The sequence below is a fragment of the Podarcis melisellensis genome (assembly GCF_964234715.1).
Source record: "Podarcis melisellensis genome assembly, chromosome: 5".
NCBI classification, from domain to species: Eukaryota; Metazoa; Chordata; class Lepidosauria; order Squamata; family Lacertidae; genus Podarcis; species Podarcis melisellensis.
Window position 1 is genome coordinate 71,179,940 of NC_138537.1, and position 25,173 is coordinate 71,205,112.

At 42.5% G+C, this 25,173-nt stretch overlaps 2 protein-coding genes and 1 long non-coding RNA gene across 3 annotated transcripts; 1 reads left to right on the forward strand and 2 right to left on the reverse strand.

Annotated features, from left to right (window-relative positions):
* Positions 1 to 2,625: 2,625 nt before the first annotated feature.
* On the reverse strand, positions 2,626 to 7,794 carry LOC309371173 (cytochrome c oxidase subunit 5B, mitochondrial-like). The gene is made up of 4 exons (XM_081913857.1): positions 7,638 to 7,794; positions 4,366 to 4,436; positions 3,796 to 3,895; positions 2,626 to 2,821 (listed from the first exon to the last, which is right to left on the reverse strand). The coding sequence occupies exons 1-4, from the start codon at positions 7,723 to 7,725 to the stop codon at positions 2,709 to 2,711; spliced, it is 372 nt and encodes a 123-aa protein (XP_081769983.1). The 5' UTR covers positions 7,726 to 7,794; the 3' UTR covers positions 2,626 to 2,708.
* Positions 7,795 to 8,794: 1,000 nt separating this feature from the next.
* On the forward strand, positions 8,795 to 10,709 carry LOC309371317. The gene is made up of 2 exons (XR_014169044.1): positions 8,795 to 9,501; positions 10,405 to 10,709. It is a non-coding gene; the product is annotated as an uncharacterized lncRNA (long non-coding RNA).
* On the reverse strand, positions 10,432 to 24,247 carry SIRT1 (sirtuin 1). The gene is made up of 9 exons (XM_081913608.1): positions 23,677 to 24,247; positions 22,748 to 22,864; positions 21,472 to 21,713; positions 19,949 to 20,101; positions 18,164 to 18,311; positions 17,563 to 17,642; positions 15,929 to 16,115; positions 15,030 to 15,605; positions 10,432 to 12,476 (listed from the first exon to the last, which is right to left on the reverse strand). Exons 1-9 carry the CDS (start codon positions 24,206 to 24,208, stop codon positions 12,166 to 12,168), a joined length of 2,346 nt encoding a protein of 781 aa, XP_081769734.1. The 5' UTR covers positions 24,209 to 24,247; the 3' UTR covers positions 10,432 to 12,165.
* Positions 24,248 to 25,173: the final 926 nt, after the last annotated feature.

Below are 25,173 nucleotides of genomic sequence, written 5' to 3' on the forward strand. Positions count from 1 at the left end.
ATTTTAGTACTTCACATATTGCAAAATGACTTGCTGTGTGTGTGAAAGGTGTGCTTACCCCCCCCCCCAATCACTGCAACTGTCACATTAGGTTTTTCATTTTGTAAATAATTTTTTTTTTGTAATAAAATGCCTGTGCTCCAATAGCAGTAGAGTATCTATTACTTGTAACTGAATTGGGGCTCATTTTATAAAAACAGACACACACCCAAAAGGCGTTAACATTTGAGCTGATAAGAGATATGCATCTCTTGTCTTTTTGTAAAAATCTAATGAGGAGCCATAAATTTTATGTCAACCCTTTCATACTGGAACAAATATGGCTCCTGTTAACATAAAAAAAGAGATCAAGACAATGTGAAAGAGAATTTGTCTGATAATTTCATGGCAGCATGAAGCAACTATCAGTTGTTAAAATTATGAATGGAACCCATTATTTAATCTTGGAATTTAATCAAGGAATGCCTGGCTTCAGCTCCACTTTTTGCCTTTTACCTTCAGTAGAGCTGAGAATTTTATCCTTTTGTTCCCATTCACAAATGTTGAAAGAGCAGTTTTGCAGTTCTGGTTCAGTTTACACTTTTTCAGATAATTGTTAAATGCTCTCTTTTTAAAAGACTTTTGGGATTTCAGTAAGACATCTCTTGATGATATCGAATTGAACATGAGGATTGATGGGGTGGGGGCTGGCTTAAGTTCCTGAATGTTTACATGTTAATGGATAGTATGTGACTTTCAGCTGTGAAATATTTATTTTTTTTTAGATTTATAAACTGCAGTGAAACAATTCAAGCATCAAATAAAAAAAATCTTGAATGAATTATGTACAAGTGTGCATGTAGGTGTTTCATTCTTTCAACAAATTTGATTCTGTGCAGGAGTTAGCATAGCAATGTGTCACTTAGCACACATCTCTGTGATAATTATTTTGAGGTTCATATGAGGTTCAGCCTTAACTCCCAGTTCTGGCTGTACTGCGTCTGCAGTTGACAAGACCCATGTAGGCTCTGTAGTCTGCATGACTGAAGTCCATCTGGCAATGTCACATTAGAGTGAAACAGGAATACTGTCAATACTGTCAATTTATATTGATACGCTGAAATGACAGGACATGGTTTAGCAAAGGATCAGAAACACGGACCATGCTTATGCATATGTGCAATACTTTGTATGTTATAATGCAGGGGTTGGCAACGTGTGGCCCATGGGCCGGATGCGGCCCACGAAGACCGTTTTACTGGCCCACGAGCTGCCCGCTCAGCGAGTCTCCCGCGCGCTGTGTAGGGAGTGTCGGAGCGTCGCCGGAAATCATGTCTGCGCACATGCAGATACTGGAAATCACTTCTGCACATGCCCAGACGCTGAAAATCGCTTCTGCGCAGGTGCGATTTTTGGCGTCTGGGCATGCACAGAAGTGATTTCTGGCGCCGTGGACATGCGTAGACATGATTTCCAGCATCGCACTGTGCCGGTCCGGCCCACGGACAATCTCCACAGGAGTGATCCGGCCCATGGCTGGTAAGCCTTGCCAACCCGTTATAATTGAAGTGGGGAAAGCAGCAACCCAAGTTACTCGTTATATTGAATGAGTTCTTCCTTGCATATACAGTGGTGCCTCGCAAGATGAAATTAATCCGTTCCGTGAGGCTCTTCGTCTAGCGGTTTTTTCGTCTTGCGAAGCAAGCCCATTGACAGCTTAGCGGATTAGCACTACAGCTGTCAAGCGGCTTCCAGCGATCAGCTGTTAAGCGGCTTATCAGTGGAACAGCTGATAAGCGGCTTAGCGGCTTAAGAAAAGGGCGAAAAAAGCGAAAAAAAACCGTGGGGGGATGCAAGATTTTTTTCATCTTGCGAAGCAACCCCATAGGGGAATTCGTTTTACGAAGCACCTCCAAAACGGAAAACCCTTTCGTCTAGCGGGTTTTTCGTCTTGCGAGGCGTTCGTCTTGCGGGGCACCACTGTACCTTGTTAAGTAAGCTGTCTTTCCTTCCTACTAAGTTCCCAACATATCACTACTTCCCTTGCAGAAGTTTGTTCCATAACCATGTGTTACATTGTAATAATGCTCAGCCTAGATGTCTGTTACTTTGACCAAGCGTGGCATGTGAAGCTAGGTTCTTCTACCATTCTGTTGGTTGCAGTTTGGATCATCTCCATTTTTGTAGTTCACAAATAACTTGTTGAAGTAGTTCCCGTGAAAATGATGAGATTTTGGAAGGAACATTTTGTGTGTCAGCAGTAGTTTTAAGAATGAAGCTAGGTGTGTGTGTGTGTGTGTGTGCGCGCGCGTGTGCACGTGCACACACACACACACACACATGCTGTTATTACACGAGGTGGGAGGGGATTATGAGCAATGAGGGTGCATGCATTGCTATCAAGGTCCTAACTGTACCTCATCCACCAGCATATAGGCACTTGTATGTTTCCCCTAATGGGGTAAATAGCAGCTGTAGGACGGTGGGAGTGATTTTAAAAATAGAAAAAACAGCACAGCTGCAGCCATAATCCAAACCAGACCTACTGTGGCTGCTTTGATCCCAAAAAAGGGATACTGTTCAGAGCTCTTGTATGATATTTCTGTTTCAGCTTTTAGATGCAGGTGCAATAAAGTAAAACTAAGGTTGATGCAACTAAAGGCAGGCAGATTTATTTAAGTCTACAATGAAAGAAAGAAAGAAAAAACACCTTTTCTTGGTATCAGTTCTCAGTGGGGGAGTTCATAATGAGTTAGCTTGTAGTAAGACCCACACTGAGGGCAACGGTGGCTGTCTCCTTTGTGTACCCAGAACCAAATAATAGTGGAGTTATCTTCCTCACCTGCAAAAAGAAAGAAAGAAAATTCTGGTATCTGTTAATTAAGAACCCACATTTTAGAAAGCTTCAAGGACTTTAGAGAAGGGCCAGTTACCGTACATTTGACAACAGTTTTGGCTCCCTAGAATAACGGAACAGCAGCCTTTGAAGCTGGTCTATTTTTGAAGTTGGTTATGGCATCTTTCCTACCATATCAATGGAAAGTAGTTTTGCATGTTGCTGCATCTTTTGTGTAGTTGTCATAGGACATAACTACACGTGGACTCTGGGAAAGAGACTCCCAAATGCATGAATGTGGGTGAGAATTGGCAGGAAATGTTTAACTTGTCACCCTGCTGACTGTTGGTGTCGGACAAGAAAACAAGGCCAGAGAGTGAAAACAACCTGGGAAAGAGCTCCTTGGTGTTTCAAAGCAAGAATCATAGAAAATCCCATGTGTGTATCTTAATATAGTATGCATCTTCTAACAAAGACTCAGGCTTTGCATATTTTACATGCCGCTCCATTTGTTACAGGGGCAATAAGTATGCCTGAACAGTATTTTTTAAATTTCTTAAAGCACTCACACCCAACTCAACTAGAAACCACTGTTAACAATCAACACTGTTACAACATAAATTTCGCTGTCGGTAATTTATAAGATATGGATGGAATACTTATATCCACTCTTACCCTCCTCAACTCGCCTTGGGTTCAGTGGCTTCTTCCCCTTGTGCATGCACACAGGCAGCCCAGGACAGGGAGTGGGAAGTCTGAGCATGCTGCCTCTATAATTATCCCTCTTTGAGTGCATGCATACACTGAGGGATGTGTTGAAGGGGAAAGGCTCTACTGCTTGAATCAAAAGACGATTGCTTCACCATGGTGGGACGGGATTGCACCTGAAATGTCTGGTGCTTAATAGGTTTTACAAGACTATGCAATATGGGAATCAGGAAGACAGTATGTACTGAAGTCAAACGAATTCTGATACCTACAGATACAACCCACTAGTCTCTTGTCCCCAATTGATGGAACAATATGAGGCTCTTCTCTGGTTCCTGGATATTTCTTGGGCTTCAATACGTTGTATGGATCCTTTATAAAGAAGAAATGTGTTAGTTAGCAGCACAGTTGTTATATATCCCCTCCTGCCATGTTTTTCCTTTACTGAATGACCAAGGGTTGATTTTTAAAGAACTAGAATACAGTGGAAAAGAAAAAAAAGTTATAAATCTTGGGTGACTGAAGTAAGAGTTTCAGGCTGTATTCCACTCCAACCTTGGGTCATCTGCATGAATTTAATTGCTTTTAAATTCAGTTTGATGTGTAAATTAAGTGATGCTGAGAAAAATCTACAAGGCCCGTAAAGACTTGAGACCTCTAAGTCACAGTGTATGATGAGACCACAGCCAATGGTGTAGTCAACAAAAGCAATGGGAGATGTGTTGGGTTAGAGGTTAAATTTCTTTTTAAAATCTTCCACTGATAGTGATAGTTATTAGTCAAGAGTGTGAAACCAAACAAAATCATATTTCAGTGAAACTCTTCAATTGCTTTAAACTTACTTCCCCTCTCTTCAAGGCTTGCATACTTTTCAATTCAAGCCCAGTAGCTTGCTCTTCATCTGTAGGGATACCTGAAAAGAACAATGGAAACCCCCAGATTTGATTGCCTGTCTGACACTATGCACTGATATGCAAACTTAAAGGTAAAGGTAAAGGTACCCCTGCCCATACGGGCCAGTCTTGACAGACTCTGGGGTTGTGCGCCCATCTCACTTAAGAGGCCAGGGGCCAGCGCTGTCCGGAGACACTTCCGGGTCACGTGGCCAGCGTGACAAAGCTGCATCTGGCGAGCCAGAGCCGCACACGGAAACGCCGTTTACCTTCCCGCTGGTAAGCGGTCCCTATTTATCTACTTGCACCCGGAGGTGCTTTCGAACTGCTAGGTTGGCAGGCGCTGGGACCGAGCAGCGGGAGCGCACCCCGCCGCAGGGATTCGAATCGCCGACCTTTCGATAGGCAAGTCCTAGGCACTGAGGCTTTAACCCACAGCGCCACCTGCGTCCCCCGATATGCAAACTTAAACCCATTTAAATCAACTGTTAAGTGTAGGGTCAACTTGGGCTTAAGTACGCAAATCTCAGGCCTTCATAGCAAATGCAGCTAGCTCTTTCTTTTGTAATTGCCATCTCTCTTTATGCACTGATCGAGATTCTATGTGTCATTCTACATTCTGCTTTGTTGGCATTGATGATAACAACTACAGTCATACTTCTTGTGAATGCTTCATGTTGCATTTTTTCAGGTTAAGAACACAGCAAACCTGGAAGTTTCGCCACACACGCAGAAGCATTCTGCACAGTTCGCGCATGTGCAGAAGCGCTGCTCTGGTTGCGGACTTTTCGGGGTGCAAATGGTACCCCGGAACGGATTGTGTCCACAACCAGAGGTACCACTGTACCTTTGGGCAGAGGCATAACTAGGCTCCCTTGTGTCTTAACAAGGAGACACATCAGTCTGCTGCCTCCCCTGTTCCTTGCACTTTTGGCAAGGAGCTGTATTGGGAGAGACCATGGACCAGAAACTCAAAACGGTTGCTTTTCATTGGCTTTTGCACTCAGCCAGTGACTTCCTCCACAGACATTGGGGTTGAGTCTGCTCTGCTCTGCCTCCCCACCATCTCCATAACTCCATCTTCCTGACTTCTGCCTTTTTCCTTCTGCCTCCATTCCACTCTTGCCCTCTCCCTGTGTTCTGTTCCTCTGAGTCCTGCTGGGTGCTCTACTCACACTTCTAATAGCGATGCCAGCCGCCTGGGGAGGGGGGCCCTCAGGGCTGCAGCAATCTGATTTCTCCATCATGGCACCCAGAGGAGCCTGCATATCTCACCCAGCCATCCAGAGCAGTGGAAGAGTGGCCTGAGGTGTACATGGATGATCAGGCTCCCAGCCACTCTGAGCCTACTGGGTATACCACTTCCCTTGAAGGTGCCACCAAACTCAGCTGTCCTGTGTATTTCCCAGTCTTTTCTGTTTTGGCTTCAGGCGAATTGAAAATTTGTTTTAATTTCCAAAATGAGTTTCATGGGCCCTTGGAGGGTGTAGCAATTTAATATTAAATGTTGAACCGACTAAATGAACCCCAGGAAGAAGTGGAGAATGACACAATGAAGATAAAATTAAGCACTTTTAAATCATACTGGTTTGAAGGTGATATTTTAGGATGCACTACATATTCTTTACCACCACCATTATTAAGTACACTGATCAGATGGCATATAGCAGGGTCTAATTAAAAACCTGGGGGTCATGGCAGAGAGCTCAATGAAATTATCAGTATGTTGCAGTGAATAAGACAGCTTCAGATGATAAAGAAATGGACTGAAATGAAAACTGAGAGTACCACAATGTCCTTACACAATACATTATAGCTTAGTTGGTAGAGAACGCAATTCTTAAATCTCAGGGTCGTTGGTTTGAGCCCCACCTTGGGCAAAGGTTTGCTGCATTGCAGCAGGTTGGACTATGTTGTCCCTTCAAACTCTATAATTCTGATTCTGTGATCTATGGTGTTGCCACATTTAGAATGTTGTGTACAGCTTTAGCTGTAGCTCAAAAAGGATGTTGTAGAGGTAGAAACAGTGCAGAAAAGGGAGCGTATTTCCATCACTAGTTACATCAGAGAAAGTATTCCACTGAATCCCAGTTACTGGGCTATAGCCTTCAGGCTCTGTTCAGGGACATGATGTTTGCAATTTGGTAAGTGGGGTGGTGGGACGCAGGTGGTGCTGTGGGTTAGACCACAGAGCGTAGGACTTGCTGATCAGAAGGTTGAAAATTCGAATCCCTGCGACGGGGTGAGCTCTCGTTGCTCAGTCCCTGCTCCTGCCAACCTAGCAGTTCCAAAGCACAAAGTGCAAGTAGATAAATAGGTACCGCTCCAGCGGGAAGGTAAACGGCATTTCCGTGCGCTGCTCTGGTTCACCAGAAGTGGCTTAGTGCTGCTGGCCACATGACCCGGAAGCTGTACGCCAGCTCCCTTGGCCAGTAAAGCGAGATGAGCACCGCAACCCCAGAGTTGGTCACGACTGGACCTAATGGTCAGGGGTCCCTTTACCTAAGTGGGGTGGTAGGAAAGCATACTCCTAAATTACTCTATATCCCCTGGACACCAGCAGAGTTAACCAAGGAAGGGGGCTGGGTGGCAGAATTGTGGTGAGAAGGGGGCATTTCGTAACCTTTGCCTTCCACCCACAGGTCAAACGAGAGTTACAACAGAACCTCAGCAGAAAACAAACAAACAACCCTTTTGCTTTGGGTAATTGTCAAGTTTAGATGATAATTATTAATCATTAGCTCGCTGGACGCCAATGGTGACTCCCTCCCTCCCCCTCCCCCCAAACTCACGTGCAGCTCTGCAAAGAGACTATTGCCTGCCTCACTTCAAAGGCCATTTATGGGGGGCTGTTCCACGTGTCTTCCCCACAGGGCACGTGATTCCCTCCAAGAAGAGGGACGCAAAGGGGCCTTGTGCCAGGGGCGGCTCTTGCCTGCCATACGCCCGGGGTGGGGGGTGGGCTTTGGTTTCTTGGCGGAAAACCAGGTAGGAGCGCCCGGGGGGACGGGCCCTCGAGGGCCCATCACGACCTCATAACCCGAGGAGGCGCCTCCTGGACGGGGCAGAGGGTGCCGCGCTTTGGTTTGAGTTGAGGTCACCTTGCCGGGTCTGCGAGCGCCAGGCAAAAGCAGCCCCTCGCTCCCCCGGAGCGCGCTCTCGCAAGCCCAGCAGAACGCGCTCAGCCCCGCCGCCGCCGCCCCTCGTCGGCCTGTACGCACCCCCGGCGCTCATGGCTCGGATGGAGGCGGGCGCCGTGGCCCGCACAGCTCGCGGGAAGAGCCGGAGGAGCAGCAGCCTGGTCGCCATGGCGGAGATGCGGGGATCCGACGGCGAAGCAAGGTCAGCCAGCCCTGCAGCTGTCGCCGGCGCTCACGGCAGGCGGCCACTCCCACCAGAGGGAGGGGCAGCGGGCGACCGCCATCAACACCAGCCCGAATCGGGGCTGCGCGCCCGCAGGCTCAGGGCTGTGGGTCATTCATGGGCCTCCCCCCCCCCAAGTTCTCGCCAGCTTGGTGCTCCCCCCATCGTGAAGAGCACAACTCCCATCATCCCATACCCGCCAACAGTTCTCTGATGACAATAGGGTCGTCCCATTGCATAATGATAATTTTACTATTTATATACCCCATACATCTTACTGGGCTGCCCCAGCACATAGCTGTCAACTTTCAGATTTGAAAATAAGGGATCAGCAGCCTCACCTGTGCCGGGGACAGTCTACAGGATATCTAACATTCCGGGATAGCAGCGGGAAGCAGTGCTGGAATAAGGGAATTTCCCGCAAAAAAAGGAAAGCTATGCCCCAGCCGCTCTGGGCAACTTCCAACATATATGGAAACGTAATACAGTGGTACCTCATTAAGTACTTAATTTGTTCTGGAGGTCCGTTCTTAACCTGAAGCACCACTTTAGCACTCCTGCTGCCGCCACGCCCCCGGAGCACGATTCCTGTTCTCATCCTGAAGCAAAGTTCTTAACCTGAAGCACTATTTCTGGGTTAGCGGAGTCTGTAACCTGAAGTGTATGTAACCTGAAGCGTATGTAACCTGAGGTACCACTGTAAAACATTAACTCCGTACCCTCCAAGATTTCTCCCAATGGAAATAGGGACGTTCTAAGGAAAAGTGGGATGTTCCTGGGATCAAAGCAGAAACCAGGACAGCTTCACTAAATCAGGGATGTGCCTGGAAAACAGGGACACTTGGAGGGTCTGTCACCCCCAGTGTCTGGAGGTTACCAGGCTGGGGAAGGCTTGGTTAACCCTAAGAACCCTAAGGCTGGGGAAGGCTTGGTTAACCCTAAGAATGGAGGAAGGGGGGGATTTGCAATGCAGCACCTGCACAGAGGCACTCTCAAGGGCCAGGTAGGGTTGCACCAGTGCTTTCTTTCTAGAAAAATAGGTGCTGGTACTCACAATGAAGTTGCTACAGTAAGTGCCACACTTTTTAACAAGAAGAGGTGTTGGTTATCTGTTTCAGAAGATGAGCAACCACCTCCAAGAATGGTCTTAGAACTCAGGTATGTCCGTGTGGAATAAGATGACTCTTACCGGGTGTTTCACATGGCAAGGGGGCTCACAGAACAGTTTGCTATGAAATACAGCTAGGGCCAGAGAAAATGACAAGTCAAAGGTCTCCCCACTTAAAAAACAAACAAAGGCATTCCTCACATTAGGGCTCATATGGGAATTTGGGCAGGTGCACCTGTCCAAATCCTCAGAGCTTTGTTATTATACTGCCCATATTAACTGTCCTATTTTCTACTCTATAGGAGTCTCACTCCTAAAAAAGACAGGCAATCCTTGATCACACAAATACACCCTCCTTAAGCCACTAGGTCTTTTATAGTTGCAGTTGCACAGCTGCTCTTAGGGTTTCATAAATACAAGGTTATCAAATTAAAATATTTACATACAAAGTATTAATTGCATTTTATCATTTTATTAATGAGCCACCCAGTGAACACTGTTTTTGAGTGGCCTTGTATATTATTAAAATAAAAATCAGATAGAAAATTTCCTTTGTTTTTACTTTGAAAGTTACAGTGCTGAACTGTGGCAGATTCTCCTCCATCTGTTGAGTTGTAGAGTCACCTGAAGATGAGTCTCTTAATACACTTTTACTCACACAATAATATGAAATAAAATACTTTTAAGTGGATTATATATTTCCCTTTCCTCACATGCAAGCCTCTGCCCATGTGTAGGAAGCCAGTAGAATAACTGTTGAACATTAACTTTAGGTTTGATATGGAAAGATGACTATTATAGGGAGATGGCTGCCATAAGGAACAATTAAGCTATTTCTAGCTTGTAAGGTGTTTGGATGGTGCATGAGTGATTTTCTGGGGCAAAACATAGGGAGTAAAAACTAACTGGCATGGTGAAGACTTGGCAATTCATGTAGTGAGTCAGACCAGCAGTCAGCAGTCAGAAATGGCTTGCTACATGGAGGCAGCTAATTCAGTTATCCTAATGTATTGAGATATTCTAGCACCTCCTTTTAATGCGTAAAACATACATAGGAAAAGCTTCTTATGAAGGATGGAAAACATTTAAGGTCCAGTCAGGCTGCTCTTCTCTGTTCATCTGTAAATAATCATTGTTGGCACTACTCATGGATTAGCTCAAATCAGGGACTGCAAATTCACTGTGTGAATTCATGCTGTGAATTATAGCATGGCAGCACAGAAGAGAGAAGCACAGAAGTAATAGGCCACCTTATGCACAGGTAAGAGGAAGCTGGCTGCATTGCATCTGCAGTGGTCCTGTTCGTTCTTTAAAATGAAAAGTTAAGACATTTGATGGAGGCTTGGTCTAAATTGCTCAAAAGATCATATTGGTCTCACATTAAGCTTAGACTAAATTTAAAACCAGCCATGGTGTTGTTCACATCCATTAGAAACCCTAAGTGGAGAAACGCCATAGTATACTTTCCACAAGCTGTATTGTATTTCATATCTGTTGGTAAAACAAGAAGTTGCAAGAGAGGAGTGAGAGGCTTTCCACACACATTATTAACAGCAACAAAAATTTAAACGACAATTTAATAGACCTTAAAACAGACTATACGAGTATAAAACACTGGTTTTGTATTTCAAAAGTTGCAGGAAGAGAGCCAGGTCATTTTAAAACAGTCTTCTACAAAACATTTGCCAGTTGGTTACATAAAAGACACTATATACAATATAAAAGCATAAAATAATCCACACTGTAAAAATAATTTAAAAACAAAATATTTTCATTTTAAAATATCTCCTATAGCACAAATACATTTTGACATGCAAGCAAAGCTAAACATATTGCATTCTTTAGTGTAGTCTAGCAAGTTCTGCTATTTAGAACCTGGACCATGAGAAAACATGCCAATGTTTTTCAGATGAACACAGAAGGCCATTCTTAACACTTTTTTATGCTATTGTTACGGAACAGATGTATTAATTGCTTAAAAAGGACAACCACTTTACATATTTCAAAATGGAATAAATATTAAAGCAATGTACATGAATGAATGATCAATAACTGGCAGAGCTCTCTTGGGATACGGCTGAAAAGTGGTTTCACAAATAAACATAAAACTTACTATTAAATACAGGGTGAGGAAACACATTGTGGAAGATGGAAACAATCTGCAGCTGGAAGTATGTGTGACATCCACTTTTAAAAGGCAGCCTTGAAGAAGCAGCGTTGTGACCAATTTCTGTAGCTGCTTTTTGTATAATTCAGTACCAACACGTGGTATTAAGTTATCTAAAACAGAAGCCCGTCCTCAAACAGCATATTTTAAACTTATGCTTAAACTGAACTTTCTGTTTTATATTGGAAGTTTAAGTTTCTCCTTTTAAGGGTTTGTGTCGGGTACAGAAGCTCTTTTGGAGACTGCTCCCATATCCTGAATATTATATACACACCTTCAGTACATTTACATATTCACATTTTGGCAGCATTCACAAAAGATTTTATACATTAAGTGCTAGCTTTGTATAATGACTTCCTGTTCCACCTATCCTTTGTGTGTCACAAAAAAGTTTAATGAGCTACTACTTAACTGAACACCATTTTGCTATAATTTTGCATGCCAATAGGCACTATTACATAACCACAGGAAGTTTTTTGTTTTGCAGTAGCACTTTCTAATAATCAAAGTAGTCAGGGATTTCCAGGTATTCACTATGATGCCTAATTTCAATATGCTCACATGCATTTCAACATGAAGTCTAATGTTAAGAAACATAGCTGCCATACTAACTTTTGGGGAAATACCAGTGTTAAACAGATTATGCAGTAACAGAGCTGGGGGGGGGAGACTTTAAATAAATCAAAGTGTTACAAAGCAAGAGGCGTGAAAATACCATTCTTTGGTCTAGATTAGCTGTTCCCTTTATATTATATTAACATTCCAATGGCTTTTTCAAAACGGTTCAAAAAAAAAGTTGAAATTTGTTAAGCAAAAATACTGTATATGTACACACACACACACAGCTCACACAGATTAAACTTAATAAAAATGAATGAGTGACAGTAAAAAGATACTTAGTACCTTCAAAATTCAAAAAGATTAGTGTTGAGTGTGCCTTTATAGAATTTAATTGGAAAAGTTAGAAAACTATGCATGAAAATCTATTCTAGTTGCTTATAAACACTACATCCTTATATTTTCCTTGCTCTAAATTCAGTACACATTCATTCCAACATGCCAAAACTGCTAATGCTGGTGGGAAAGTTCCTGAAACCAGTCAGTAATTACTTTATAGTTTGTCTGTCGAATGGTCAAATCCTACAGCTTCGTTTACCGACACAGACTCAGATTCCTGAAGCTCAATTCCATCTTCTCCATATCCATTCTCCTCTTCTCTGTCAGGAGTATCTTCTTCTATACCGTTATAGAACTCTTCAATTTCACTCTCGTCTTCTATGTCTAAGCTTGGACTATGACAGGACCCACTATCGCTGCTACTTCCACAAGAGCTGGAGGATATGACATCATCTTCAGAGTCCGAGTATACCTCAGCACCATGGAAAATATAGCGATTTGGTGGTAAAAACAAGTATTGGGTACCTGAAACATGTTTGATTAGCAAGAATAGTTATTTCAGCATTAATAATCCCAAGAAGTCCTAAATGTGATACATTAATGATTATGGGTTGTCATTATTTTAAGCACTACTGTTTCTAAGTAAGGAAATAGGTATACATAAAATTTATTACACTTTAATTTCACATGTTGTGGACTATGGAATCCCTTTTTAAAGGCTCACTACATGCTGCTATGTGCTTAACTGGATTCAGTAACATATGAAGGCATTCACTATTCAGCACCCCCCTCCAAGTTTCTCACTGTACACATAATGTACACATTCCAATATTGTCTCAAAGGAAGAGCTCCCTTCCACTCTCATTTACTGGTGGCCACAGTCAAAGATCTTGAGGGAAGGGAAGCAGTTATGAATGTGTAACTAATTTCTGTGGTTTAATTATGAAGTCTACAATCCACTTCTTTCCCTTCACTTTTCTCAAAGATACATCTTAATAAGCAATGACGTCAGACTGGGCCAATGACTGTTATCAAAGAAATACAGCAATCGCTTCAGAGCTTACCGCCTAAAGGCTTATTAAAAGCAAGTTGACTGAAATACCATTTTTGATGGGCTGTGCAATTGCAAGCTACACTAAAAGGCCTGTACAACTCTTGATATTCCTGCAACCTGTTCATGCTGCAAGTCTCTCCCATTCCAGGCATCTAAATGAGGTTTTGTTTTACTCAGGAAATCATATTGTTATCTCCAGTATGCTATTAGACATTCTGAACTTGAGGAAAGCATACTGTTCTATATTAATAAAATTTGTAATGCAAAAAACATATCCATGCTTCACATCTGGCACACATGTACCAGAAGCTTGGTGCTGGTGTGCACACTACAACTTCTACGAGGCAAGCTGCCACAAATACAAAGTCAATTTCTGTATGCAAAAAAGAAGAAATTGGATGGTGTGGAGAAAACTCACATAGTCCATATAAGGACTGGCTTCATATAAATAGCTTGGCACTGAAAACTACTGCCATGTGCACCAATCTTTGTAAACTTAGGGAAAAACAAGTTTCCCAATTCTTTTCAGGTTTTTCTTGCAGCAGTTGAGTTGATTTGGATGCTTAAAAGCAGTGGTAATAACAGAAATCTGCATCTTAAAATTCGGGTTGGTTTAGATAATCCTTCAAACCTTGTTTTAGATTTTCAGGAGTGAGACTTTGCCTCACATGTTCTCTCTCTCCCTGCCCCCCCGCACCCAAGATCCCCTTTCTGCTTAAAGCAAAACTTAATTTTGTCATGATGTCCTAACCAGGTAAACAATGCTGCGCAAATGTGTAGAAGTAATTCCGAATCCTGCAAATCATGTTTGAGGATTACCTGAACTGACCCTTCCCCCTCTTGCTCCTTCTGGATTTTGTAAAAAGATGAGGGAGTGGGAAAGAAACAAAAGATGTGCATATTTCCTGTGGGGAGATGCAGGGGGGAAATATCCATGGGGATATGTAAATTCCCCTCCCCTTCACACGACATACCGAAGTGCCATTTCCATTGCCACTTTTTAGATTGTGTGGAATCGCCCATAATGTACTTGACAGCACAATCTTATACACATCTTTTCAGAAGTAAGCCACATTGAACTCAATAATCCTTACCAGCCTGGAGTTAGTGTGAGGGTTAAGTGATGTCAGTGGGGCCAAGCTGGGATCCAGGGTATCCCTGGTTGGCTCAACCCCTCCCTGGCACATCCTGTTTGGGGGCTTTCCCCCAGTACAGCTGTTTTGGGCTGGGTGGGGGGATAGTGCTGTCCCTGTCACCCTACCTGTGGCAGATCAGAGGTTTGGACTGCAGCCTAATTGCTGAAACCAGTGGTAATCTATGTGATGCCAGTTATTATAGACTACAGCTCCCATCATCCTTGACCAAGTCATGCCAAATGAAGGTGATGGGAATTGACTTAAAGGCACTGCACAACTTCATCAACCAAGTGTTTATCAGTGTTTCACGTCTAATTGCCTTTCTAGATTTGTTGCATTTTAGAACAAAACAAAGATTACTACATTGTTTTATTACAAATATCCTAATTTGAATTTTGCCCACAGCCATGGGTAGGACCACTTTTTTAAACACCTTCAGGGACAAAGTGGGATATAATTATAAATAGATATCTCATTTCATATGGGTCTGACAATAGCTTTGTAAGGCAGAAAAACAAAGAAATAAAACAAGTATATTAGAAATGCAGACATTCGTTTTGAAGGCATACAAAATAAATTCAGTTCATATTGCCTACATGTAGTTTGAAAGCTTGCAAACATTTGAAGTAATCAGCTGGTTCAGTCAGAGGAATTCTTTCATTTGTTCTAGATTTCCTATTGTACTGCACCAACATAAATCTAAGTATTTTTTATTGAAGTGGATGTACATGTTTTTGTTTGTATCTCTGGTTGCAAGATCAGGACATTTTTACAAAATGCTGTTCACTACTGAGTGAATTCCTTCAAAACAAAATTGCTGTGTTTAATACTTTGAAAGTATTGTTTAATTTGAATGTAGTGGTGTTTGCAAATTATTTAAGCACTTACCATCAAGCCGCTTGCTAATCTGCTCTTTTGCACATCTATTAACCCAACATTTTCTCAGTGTTTCAAGAGATGTTTTTTCACTTCTCTCTTTGTTTTCCTCTTGGTTAGATCCATTTTCCTTCACATGTTCTGGGTTTTCTAGATGGTCAGAAAGACTTTCAACATTCTCTAAAGAGTTTTGAACTTCTTGAATTTTTTCTTCTACACAGTTCTCTTTAGACTCCAAGGAAGCATCAGAATTTCCTGCTTTATATTCAGAAGATTGCTCTGAACGTACCACCTGAGAATGTTGTGGTGCAATTCTTTCAGGTGAACTAGAATATTCAGAAATGTTTAGAGGAGTAGGTGGTAATTCAGCTGAATGTATTTCAAATTCTTTGTGAGGTCGGGGAGGCTTCTCTGTTATTTCTGAAAGTTTCACTGAATTGCTACAAAGTTTTGTATATTCACCACCTAATCTATGACATAATTCATTGATAATGACATCACAGTCACCAAGAAGCTCCACGTCGAAGTGTAGATGAGGCAATGGTTCCCTATTAATTAGAATCTGAGGCACTTCATGTGGGATAGAACCTACATGTTTAAGAAAAATAAAACAAAATGAATGTTACAGACATATAATGTCAACTGTTATTAACAAATGTGTCAACTAGTTTTAGGAACTACCTGTAAATGCACTAAAAAGTGACCTAGAATTCTGCTTCTGCAATATTACTTAGTAGTATGCAAGATAAATATACTCCTTGCTCTTATATTCCTCCCAGATCTAAAAAACTCTCTAAATTCAATAATTACAGCACTGTACAGCATGGCAGTTGTATGGAAGCTCCTTATATATTTATTCTGAAACAGAGACTCCCCTCCATATGCCTAAGAGATGAGCAATCAACACTTACTTGGAATTAATGCAACTGGTCTTACTTTAAGTGAAGACCCGATAACAATGAGAAGATCAACCTCATCTTTGTCATACTTCATGGCCCTATGAAACTGCTCAGGTAGATTTTCACCAAAGAACACTATTTCCGGCTTCATGATGGCAAGTGGTTCATCAGGTGAACACCTGGGACATCTAGGAACAACCTGCATACAGAAGGTTGCATTATTATTTTTAGTTTTAGTTTTATAGAAGCTAAATTCAATTAGCAAATCACTGGGTCAAAACATTAGCTGCAACAGATTTATTAAGAAGTTCAGATTGCTATAAAAAAATGACTGATGTTATAATCCACAGCTTTTCTAAACAATATTCCAAGTGTAACAAAACTGATGATGACATGCAAGTATGAATTGTATTCTTTAATAATTGTACTCAATAGAGGAAGACTAATACTTTAACCAGTTTTTTTCCCATGAAGCACCTGAACAAATTATTTTTAAACTCGTGAAAATGTTAAGAGATTACAATTTTCCAGAGAACTATTCTATGAATAATTTACAAATATTTCCTCTCATCTGTCCCAACAAAGAGAAGCACAGCACATGTTGCATATTTATCAGCTTTTGTGAAGGATTGCCTCACATATGTATTCTCTCTCTACTGTACAGAAACAGATTATGATGCATACAATGAAGATGCATCAATTAAACATTAGAGTCATGTGTTTCCATAGCCAGCATGGAAACCCAGGTTACTAGCCTCTTAGCAGGCTTATAATAATTTTTGCAGGGTAGTAGTTTCTAGGGATGCCTTAGTTCCTCCTTTCCTAGTCTCACAAAGCCTTTCCTCCCAATTCTCAGTCTATTGTCACCATGCATCCTTGATTCAACCACCTTGTCTCCAGACCCCCATCCTTTAGATTCCCTCCTCCTAATCTTCAGTCTTTTCCCCAAAGCTGCTTCTGCCCCTAGAGCTTACAAATTATATCCCTGAAACTTCCCCTTCCCAAATGAAAGGTGGACTGAAATCATTCTGACACTGCTAGCTCTAATCTTAGGCAGCTGAGTTAAAATACTTAGGGAAATAAAAGTCAAAGTGTCCTCCAGTGAATGACAGGTCAAGAGTCACATCTGAACTAACCTTCAAGAAATATTCTACTTTGAAGAATCTTTCCAAGCTGCTTTGAGCTCAACTGAAGCAATGGTGAAATATAAATATAGTGTTATGAGATTTGGGGTTGGGAGGATTCCAGACCCCTATAATCCCTGGATCCAGCAAGTGTTAAAAGCCAATCAAGCCAGGCTAGCTTTCTGAACCCCTAGGTAAGCATCTGGAACCTCTGGAATCTTGCACTGCTTGGAGATTGGAGTGGCATGCAACAATGATAATAAATAAGAACTGCACTTGTTTGGAGAACTACAACTGCTTCTATGTAAACTGAATTCTTGAACTGCTACAGTTCACATTTCTAGATATAAGGTTAACATTTTATCTGAAAGTTATTAACACTCATACTTTTTGTTCATTAACAGTGCATTCCTAATCATGTTTGCACAGAAGATCAGTTAAGCTCAGTGAGCCTTACTCCTTAAGCCTGTTTATGAATGCAGCCTTAAATGTACCTGATAATATTTAGGGTTTTATTCCTACCTGATTGAAAATGTCTCCTCGAACAACTTCACAATCAACTTTGTATTTACAGATGAGGCAAGAAGCTGTTGCAAAGGAACCTGAAACACATACACACACCAAAAAGCAAATAAAGATGTAGATGTGGTGTCTGGATTCAAATATTAACCAACCTAGTTTATTCTAGTCATACTGATCTGAGAATAGGAACACATACAAACATATATGACTTAATTTGCATGTTCACACTTAGCTGATAAAATTCACTGGATGATATCCAGTTAGTCATACTTAGAGTAGGCCCACTCTAAGCAAACCCTTGGATTCCAATGGGTTTACTCCAAGTATGAATTAGTTGAATACTACCCATTGCTGTTTTATTTCATTTGTTCATCCTGAAAATCTATGGGGGCACTGCAATAGAATTCACTGTCAGGGAGCGGAAGCACAATCCTTTTCAGATGCATTCATAAATGTACAGTTCAAAACATTTATCCTATTCTATATTCTCCAGGAACTAACCAAGTGACAGATGATGCAAAATGCTGAAAGATTCCACATATCCCTTATCACACACATTAAAATTAACATGAGATCTAGATAGAATTTAAGATTGACTAACCATGACATTGGATTATCCTTTGAATTCCTGCCACTTGTTCCAGTGTATCTATGTTCTGAGTATAATTGCGAAGCAGTTTTTTTTCTTTATCCATCAAAGCTATAAATTTATGACAGAGAGATGGTTGAAACTGTCCAGGATATATTTCCTGTAGAATTTTTGAAAAAGCGAAAAATAAATTTTGCTAATATCACATTTCAGTTTTTGTTCAAAGATCGGCCACCATACATTAGCTATTGCTTACTAGAACCAACATTTTCTTAAACTAATCGTAACTTGTGTTAACCTTTCAGCTTGGAGAAAATACTACTAACGTACATCATTAACTTAAATGGGGAAAATGTATACACCATCTCCTGCCACCCCCCATTGAACATATGACATGCTATGCACTGCTTAAATATGGAGTCATGTCCAGTGCTGCTGTTCTGATAGCACAACATACTTCCACATGCAACAGAACTTCCCCCTCCTATCCTTTCCTTTGAAGACCTCCAGGGATTCTCAAAATCTGTTCCAGAGGGCTGCAGGAGCCTTCAAAGGGTACTTTGAGGCAGCACAGGGAGAAGAGAGAAAGGGGAAGTCCAACTTTGTGAGCGGTACTCTGCATGCGCACAACCTTAATACAACCCACTCCTCTAAAAAGTGTATCTTCCAAGCCTCCAAAATGTTGATCATTACAACTGTTGATCAGTGTTGATCATTAAAAGGTATGAATGAAAAGAACAGCTATTTAGCATCCACAATCTTACATCCAGAAAGATCCCCAAAGGAATTATAGGTTGCATTAAAAAAAGTATACAGGCAGCTCCCTTTTATGTGGGAGCTATGTTCCGAGGCACCACGTGCATCAGTGAAATCACATATAATTGAAACCCACTGAAAAAGTTTTTGATTTTACATTTTACTAGCATTGTATGTATTCAAGTTGGACAACTTAGCTTGTGCTATTTTCATTCATCATGTTATTAATTTTATGAAAGAATAAAATTTGTTCATAAAGTGGAAAGCTTCCAAAACAATATTATTGCTTTTTCGGTGGATGCCTTAAGTTTAAGCCAAAAATATTTATGCCGTAGCTTGGCATATAAATACACTGTCAGAAAATTAGTTTTCCCCACCCGCCACCATCAAACACGATTCAGTGTATGCAATGCTATTTTAAAGTCATAAATCATAGTGGCATTTAAACATTTGATTGTATTCAAAACTGTCTATGAGTGGAATAGACTTTTAGCCACACTGAAGTATTTCACTTTCCTCTTCCCATCCAGACACCATCAAAATCTGATTCAGAGTAGGGAAGGAGATCATCTTAAACTTTTTTTGGGGGGGGAGGGGGAACCAGAGGCAGGAGGAGGGCTGGAGAGGAAGATGAAGTTCTACTGTGTAAGCTAAAGTTCACTCACACATTTGACTCCACCTATTTGTTATAAGCATATCGCTACTTTATCGAGTAAAAAAAAAAAAGAGAGTAGTGCATTCTTAATAGGAGAAGCAACAGTGATAGTTACTCTATAAACTTTGGCTTCTTTAGTTTCTTTATATCCCATAAAAATAAGAACCACTACAAGAGAAAGAGAGCACCGATTATTACTCAAACACACTACAAAGCAAGCATGACATCATTATTTGCGATTTTATATTGGTGCAATAATCAATGTGCCCCTTTGCTCATGTAAGGGCATAACAGCTTTGAGGAAAACTGTCTTTGTTTTAGATACATAAAGATTATAGGTTGTTTAAACGTATCTGTTTTTCATACAAGCAAGAGAGAAAAGGCACCTTTGCAAACTTAAAAAATGGCCTTGGATCTTTCCTGAAGTAATCAATATCAAACATTGCTTGAGGATCAGGAAGATCTGGGAAATCTACTGCAAGGCGTGCGTAGATACCATCTCTTGATCTGAAGTCAGGGATTCCACAAGAAACAGATACCTGAAATAGGTTACATACCATAATAAAGATCAATTGTATACTATAACAACATTTGTTGCTGTAAAATATTTGGACTATACACTGTAAAATTTAATGTTTAGAGATGTTTTAAAACAGTGAGCAGTTTAGAAATGCTTTTAATAACTAACTAAATAATTAACTAAAAATAGTCACCCCCCAACTGTTTGCTTATTTTCTTTTGGCAAATAAAATATTACTTTTTTTTAGAACTATCCATTATTCAGGTACCTAAAAAAACTGCAGATTAGGAAATTCCACTTACAACTATAGCAAAACTACTTATGAGAATCCAACGCAATATGCATACAGGCTAGAGAACTGCAGCGTTAATTAACATTTCAGTTCAGTCACTTCAAAATCAAATAATACTTTTCTTAACAGGTATCATCTTGGTTCCAGACAAATGAAAGTAGGTAGTGTGATTCTATTCAGGACATTAGTTGCTGCAGAACAAGCTTCTGCTTGCACTCCAACTAAAGTCATTATATATGATGCAAATGAGCATCGCTGCCAAGTTCTACCACTTACTTCCTAAAACTCTGTCAAATACTTTACTAGTCCTGTCCAACTCTATGATTTCTACAATGGTTTGGAAAATACACTGCTGCCTCAGTCTCCTGGAGGCTGGCCAACAGTAGTGGGTTACCAAAAATTAGTTACTTTCTTTAGCCTTTCTACCAACCTTTGAAGATTCACTTGCATATACTTGAACTACTGAAACAAGGGTAGCTGCTAGTGCCTCAATGAAAGGTCAGTGCTTACAGTATCAGAGCAAGGGAATTAAATGTTCCTTCGTGCTAGTGATAGAAGTTAGTTGCTCATCCCTTTGCTCAGGTGCTCTGCAGGATGCACAATGAGACTCTGTCTGCTTGTTTGGATGAATGCTCTCCCTCCCCCCCCCCCACCGCACACTGTTCTAGCAGTTCTCCCACCCCTCCAAACCTGATTGGGGGGGGGGGGGAGGACACAAATGGCACTTGTCGCACTGGCTCCCACAAGTGCAACTAGTTTAATCTGGGCCACAGTACAGAATTGTTGCCCGTGAAGAAAGGTCTTAAAATCATTGCATTTGCTTCAATATTCACATTCCACTAGGGCACACAGGTATCTTTCCTTCAGCATATTTGGGCACATGGGATATAAATATTTTCTTAAGAACTGTGAGCTGTGTGATATGGACAACCATCCCTTGCTTGTGTTGGATATAGAAAAACATCTGCCCAGGAGCGACTCTAGCATTACTGTAGCACAGCAGAGAGCAATCCATTCACATGATCTATATACTTGCATCAGAATAATTAAAATCTCAAATAATGTTCTACTTATTCTATTCAACATTAGATACATACCCCAGCTCCTGTTAAGACAATTATTTTTTTGCACTCTTGTAGTAGTTTCACAGCATCCTCTATTGTATTGATATCTTTTCTCTTTTTTCTTTTAGGTGGTTCTGACAGGATATTAATAACAATTTGCCATAATGTCATGTCATCAAGTTCAGGAGGCGGAATAGTTTCTGGCAACAAGTCTTTCAGAATTGCACGTGGATCTGTGCCTAGCATGAGATGTTGTTGGACAAAAGTGTATGGGCCTGTAATAGAAAATAAAGCAATTGTCATCTGGCTGATGCAGAATATTCAACTGATGGAGAAAATTCTGCAACATTTTTTATCACATTTTCAACAGAGCAAGTAGCATACCAATCTGAAAAATGTGTAATGTACTGCACACAAAAGGGCATGCATTGGCATCATGGGTGAGGCATCCTGTGAGCAACAAATAACCACAGCATTTTTGTATTAATCCCATGAATAGGATAATTGGTTCCTATATCTTTTTTCCTTTGTGGGACAAAAGCAGCTAAGGAGATTATTTTCAGTAAGAAAGCAATTCAAGTGGTAGGGCAGAATTAATCCCCAATTCAGATTGCAACCTCAGTTGCTGCATAAAACAAAGAAAAAACATCGGTGGGGGGAAATCACAGAACTACATGTAATGTGAAAAGGCTTTGGGAGTAAACCCTGAGGAACAATCTGTACCTGCTGCCTTGCAGGACATCTTTGGGAGAAGAAAAGGCATGGGAGTAAACCCTGCAAAAATTAGGAGTGGAGTCCCTAAGGCACTTGGATGGTGTCTTGTATGCCTCCTTCCCGCAACTCCTGCCACCAAGCTGGTGCCAAATGTATTGCTTTCCTTTTCTTTGGACCACATGAGCAAGTGTGAGAGAGCGTCTTGTTGTCTGGGCAGCCCAGGACCTCCATACACACTGCTCAGGCTTGCACTTCAGATTACCCTCAATTGCCAATTCCGGATTTAGAGCTGAAGAAAGAGATAGAGCACTCCATAGTTCTGCGCAGTGTAGAGGTGGTAATACGGAAGGATAAAAGCAGGGGCAATTTGCCACTCAGCTATTCTTCCAAGGTGCAACCCCTACTCATGCCAAGATAAGCAGCAAAATATAGAGGCACCTCAACAAACCACTCAGAGTTCAGACTTACATGAAGGAAAGCCAACAGTGTCACAAATATAAAGATATGACTTGCCCAAGAAAATAAAAGCAAGGATGAAGATGTAATCTTACAAGATATTTAATTGGAACCCCTATATTGAATTCTAAATATCTACCTATACGTGGCCTTGGAGTCCAATCACTGGAGCTTGCATGAGAGGCTCTATCATCTTCATCACTCTCACAGGAATGGAAGCCATTTGCAATTATTTCATCATTAAAAAACATATTGTCTGAAAGACATTAAACAGAGAAAAACCATTATCAGATAAAAGTAGTGCCATCACATTTAGAACAAGTTATGCTGTACTTCACCTACAAGAAGTAACAAGATTCCTTTTAAACTGGGATTTAATCATGTTTACATCAGTCATACTCATTTATGTAAGCTTTAGGTACCATCGAAATAATATATGTGTAAGATTTGCTTTAACTTCTGCATCTTCAAGAGTTGCATAGAAGAGGGTGCTCCACCTCCACATGATGCACTTGCCATAGAAGTCAGAAAAACCTAGCTTGCCCAAGATCCCTGTATTCTGCATGGGATTACTAGCTTTTTGCTACTAAGCAAACCGTCAGCCCAAGTGAAACTGGCTTCCGCCAACTTTATCCTCCCAGGCACAGGCTGCTGTTCAAGGCTGCAAGTTATATGCAGTTAGAGCAAACTTGTATAGGACCAGGCTGCACGTTTAGTCGCCTTCTCCCAGCTCTCTTCCCCCACCCCACTCGCTCCCGCGGTGACAAGTGAATGGGAGGAGCCACAGATTACTGCAAACATTAAGACTGTGTTTAGGAGGATTTCCCAAGGCCTTCGGCTCTTGAAGATCGCGGGAGGGAGAAGGACTAAGCAGTGCCTTGACTTCCCCCAGCCCCGACAGCGCGATTCCCATTGAGCTGGGGTTAGAAGAGGATGCCGGTGTCCTCGGGTTCCTCCCTCCCGTGCCGCTAAAGAGCAGGCTGAGCGGTGCTGATGCTCCTCCTCCGTGACCCGGTCGCTGCCCTGCGCCCACCTGCCGCCCCCTCCGCCTCTGGAGCGGCTCCTCACCTGGGCGCGCGGCCGCCTCCGCAGCGCCGTTCGAACACTGCGCCGCCCCGCAGCCAATGGCCGCCTCCGCTGCGTCTCCAGCGGGCGCCGCCTCTGCTCCCTCCCCTTGGCTCGGCCACCACCTCGGCAGCGGCGGCGACGACAACTGCGGCAGTAGTGGCTGCGGCGGCGGCTCTTCTCGGGCCAGGCCCCACCGCCTCAGCCCAGCGCAGCTCCAGCCTTCCTCTCCTCCTCTTTCTCCCACCGCTGCCGAGGCCTCTCCCGGCTCGCCGTCGCCAGAGGAAGCAGCAGCAGCGACCTCTTCCTCCTTCGCCAGGGCCTCCTCGGCGGCGGCGCTTCCTATGTAAAGAGGCGCCTCCGCCTCTCCGCCGGCTTCTTTCGCGGCCGAACAGGCCCGGCCGGCGCTGTCAGTGGAGCCCCGGCGTTGACGCTTCACAGCTGGCTCCGGGCTCTCCGAGGCGCCTGACACAGCGCCGCCGCCGCCGCGGCCGCCGCTCCGGCACTGGAGGAGCGGCGTCTCCCCGTCCGCCATCTTGGAGAAGGAGCAACTACTCCCTCCCTCTCTCTCTCCGCCCGCTCGCTCTCACCCCCCACCTTTCCCCGTAGACGGGAAAGACAGCCCCCCCCTCCCGCACCTCTCTCTCTCTCTCTCTCTCTCTCTCTCTCTCTCTCACACACACACAGAGCGATTTAAACACGTCACGTGACCCCGTCGACGCCCACGCGGGCAGCCGCCCAGCGTAGGGCCGCAACAACAACAAACTGGATCACGTGACGCCGAGCGCGGGCGGGGGTGAAATGACGAGGCGGCTAAGTTGCGGAGTCCGCAGTCACGTGACCCCCCCAGAATTTTTCTGACGTGCCCACCTTCTTTATATATTAAAAAAAGAATAATTCACCTATATTTTGTCGACTCTTTTATAATAAAACTTGAAGCTAAAAATACCGTAACGAATTCCTTTGGATTCTAAGGTAACTTATGGGGTAGGGGGGGGAGGAATCCCTTTGAATTCAGTGGGATTTATTTCTGAGTGAATATGGATAGGGAGAAGATCGTTATATGCTTTTGTAGTGTTTGGTGTGTTCCCTCCCCCCCCCCAAAAAAAAATGAATAAAAGCGAAAGGAGAATAAACAAAAGAACTGAGGGAGGAAAGAGGAAAGGCGCTGACGCAGCAACTCGTTGAAGGAGCAGCGAAGGCGGGATGGGCGAGTAGCTCCCGGGTTCTGCTCTGCCTGGGCAAAGACTGTAAAGAAGGGAAAGGGCGCTAGTGGGCCGGGAGCCGCAGCAAGCTCTGGAAAGGGGTCGTGAGGGGAGGAGCCTTAAGAGGCAAGCAGAAGGCCGCCGCCTTCGGCAGGATGAAATACTACACACATTAAAGCAGTTAAAGGTGGGATTTAATAATGCACTCATTAAAATAAGCATCGGCTTGTAGATTGGAAGAACTCCCACTGAAATGCTTACCTGTTTTAAATACTTTAAAGCTTTACATTTCATG

Bases quoted from the DNA above. Each gene is read 5' to 3' on its own strand.
- LOC309371173 (XM_081913857.1), bottom strand. From the start codon at position 7,725: ATGGCGACCAGGCTGCTGCTCCTCCGGCTCTTCCCGCGAGCTGTGCGG. The intron at 4,437-7,637 runs GTGCGTACAGGC...TGTTCTTTTCAG, and splicing joins CCGAGCCATGAGCGCCGGGG to GTATCCCTACAGATGAAGAG. The intron at 2,822-3,795 runs GTAGGTATCAGA...TTCTTTTTGCAG, and splicing joins GAGACTAGTGGGTTGTATCT to GTGAGGAAGATAACTCCACT.
- SIRT1 (XM_081913608.1), bottom strand. From the start codon at position 24,208: ATGGCGGACGGGGAGACGCCGCTCCTCCAGTGCCGGAGCGGCGGCCGC. The intron at 18,312-19,948 runs GTGCCTTTTCTC...AAAATTCTACAG, and splicing joins CATTTTTTAAGTTTGCAAAG to GAAATATATCCTGGACAGTT. The intron at 17,643-18,163 runs GTTAGTCAATCT...TATGTGTTTCAG, and splicing joins AAGGATAATCCAATGTCATG to GTTCCTTTGCAACAGCTTCT.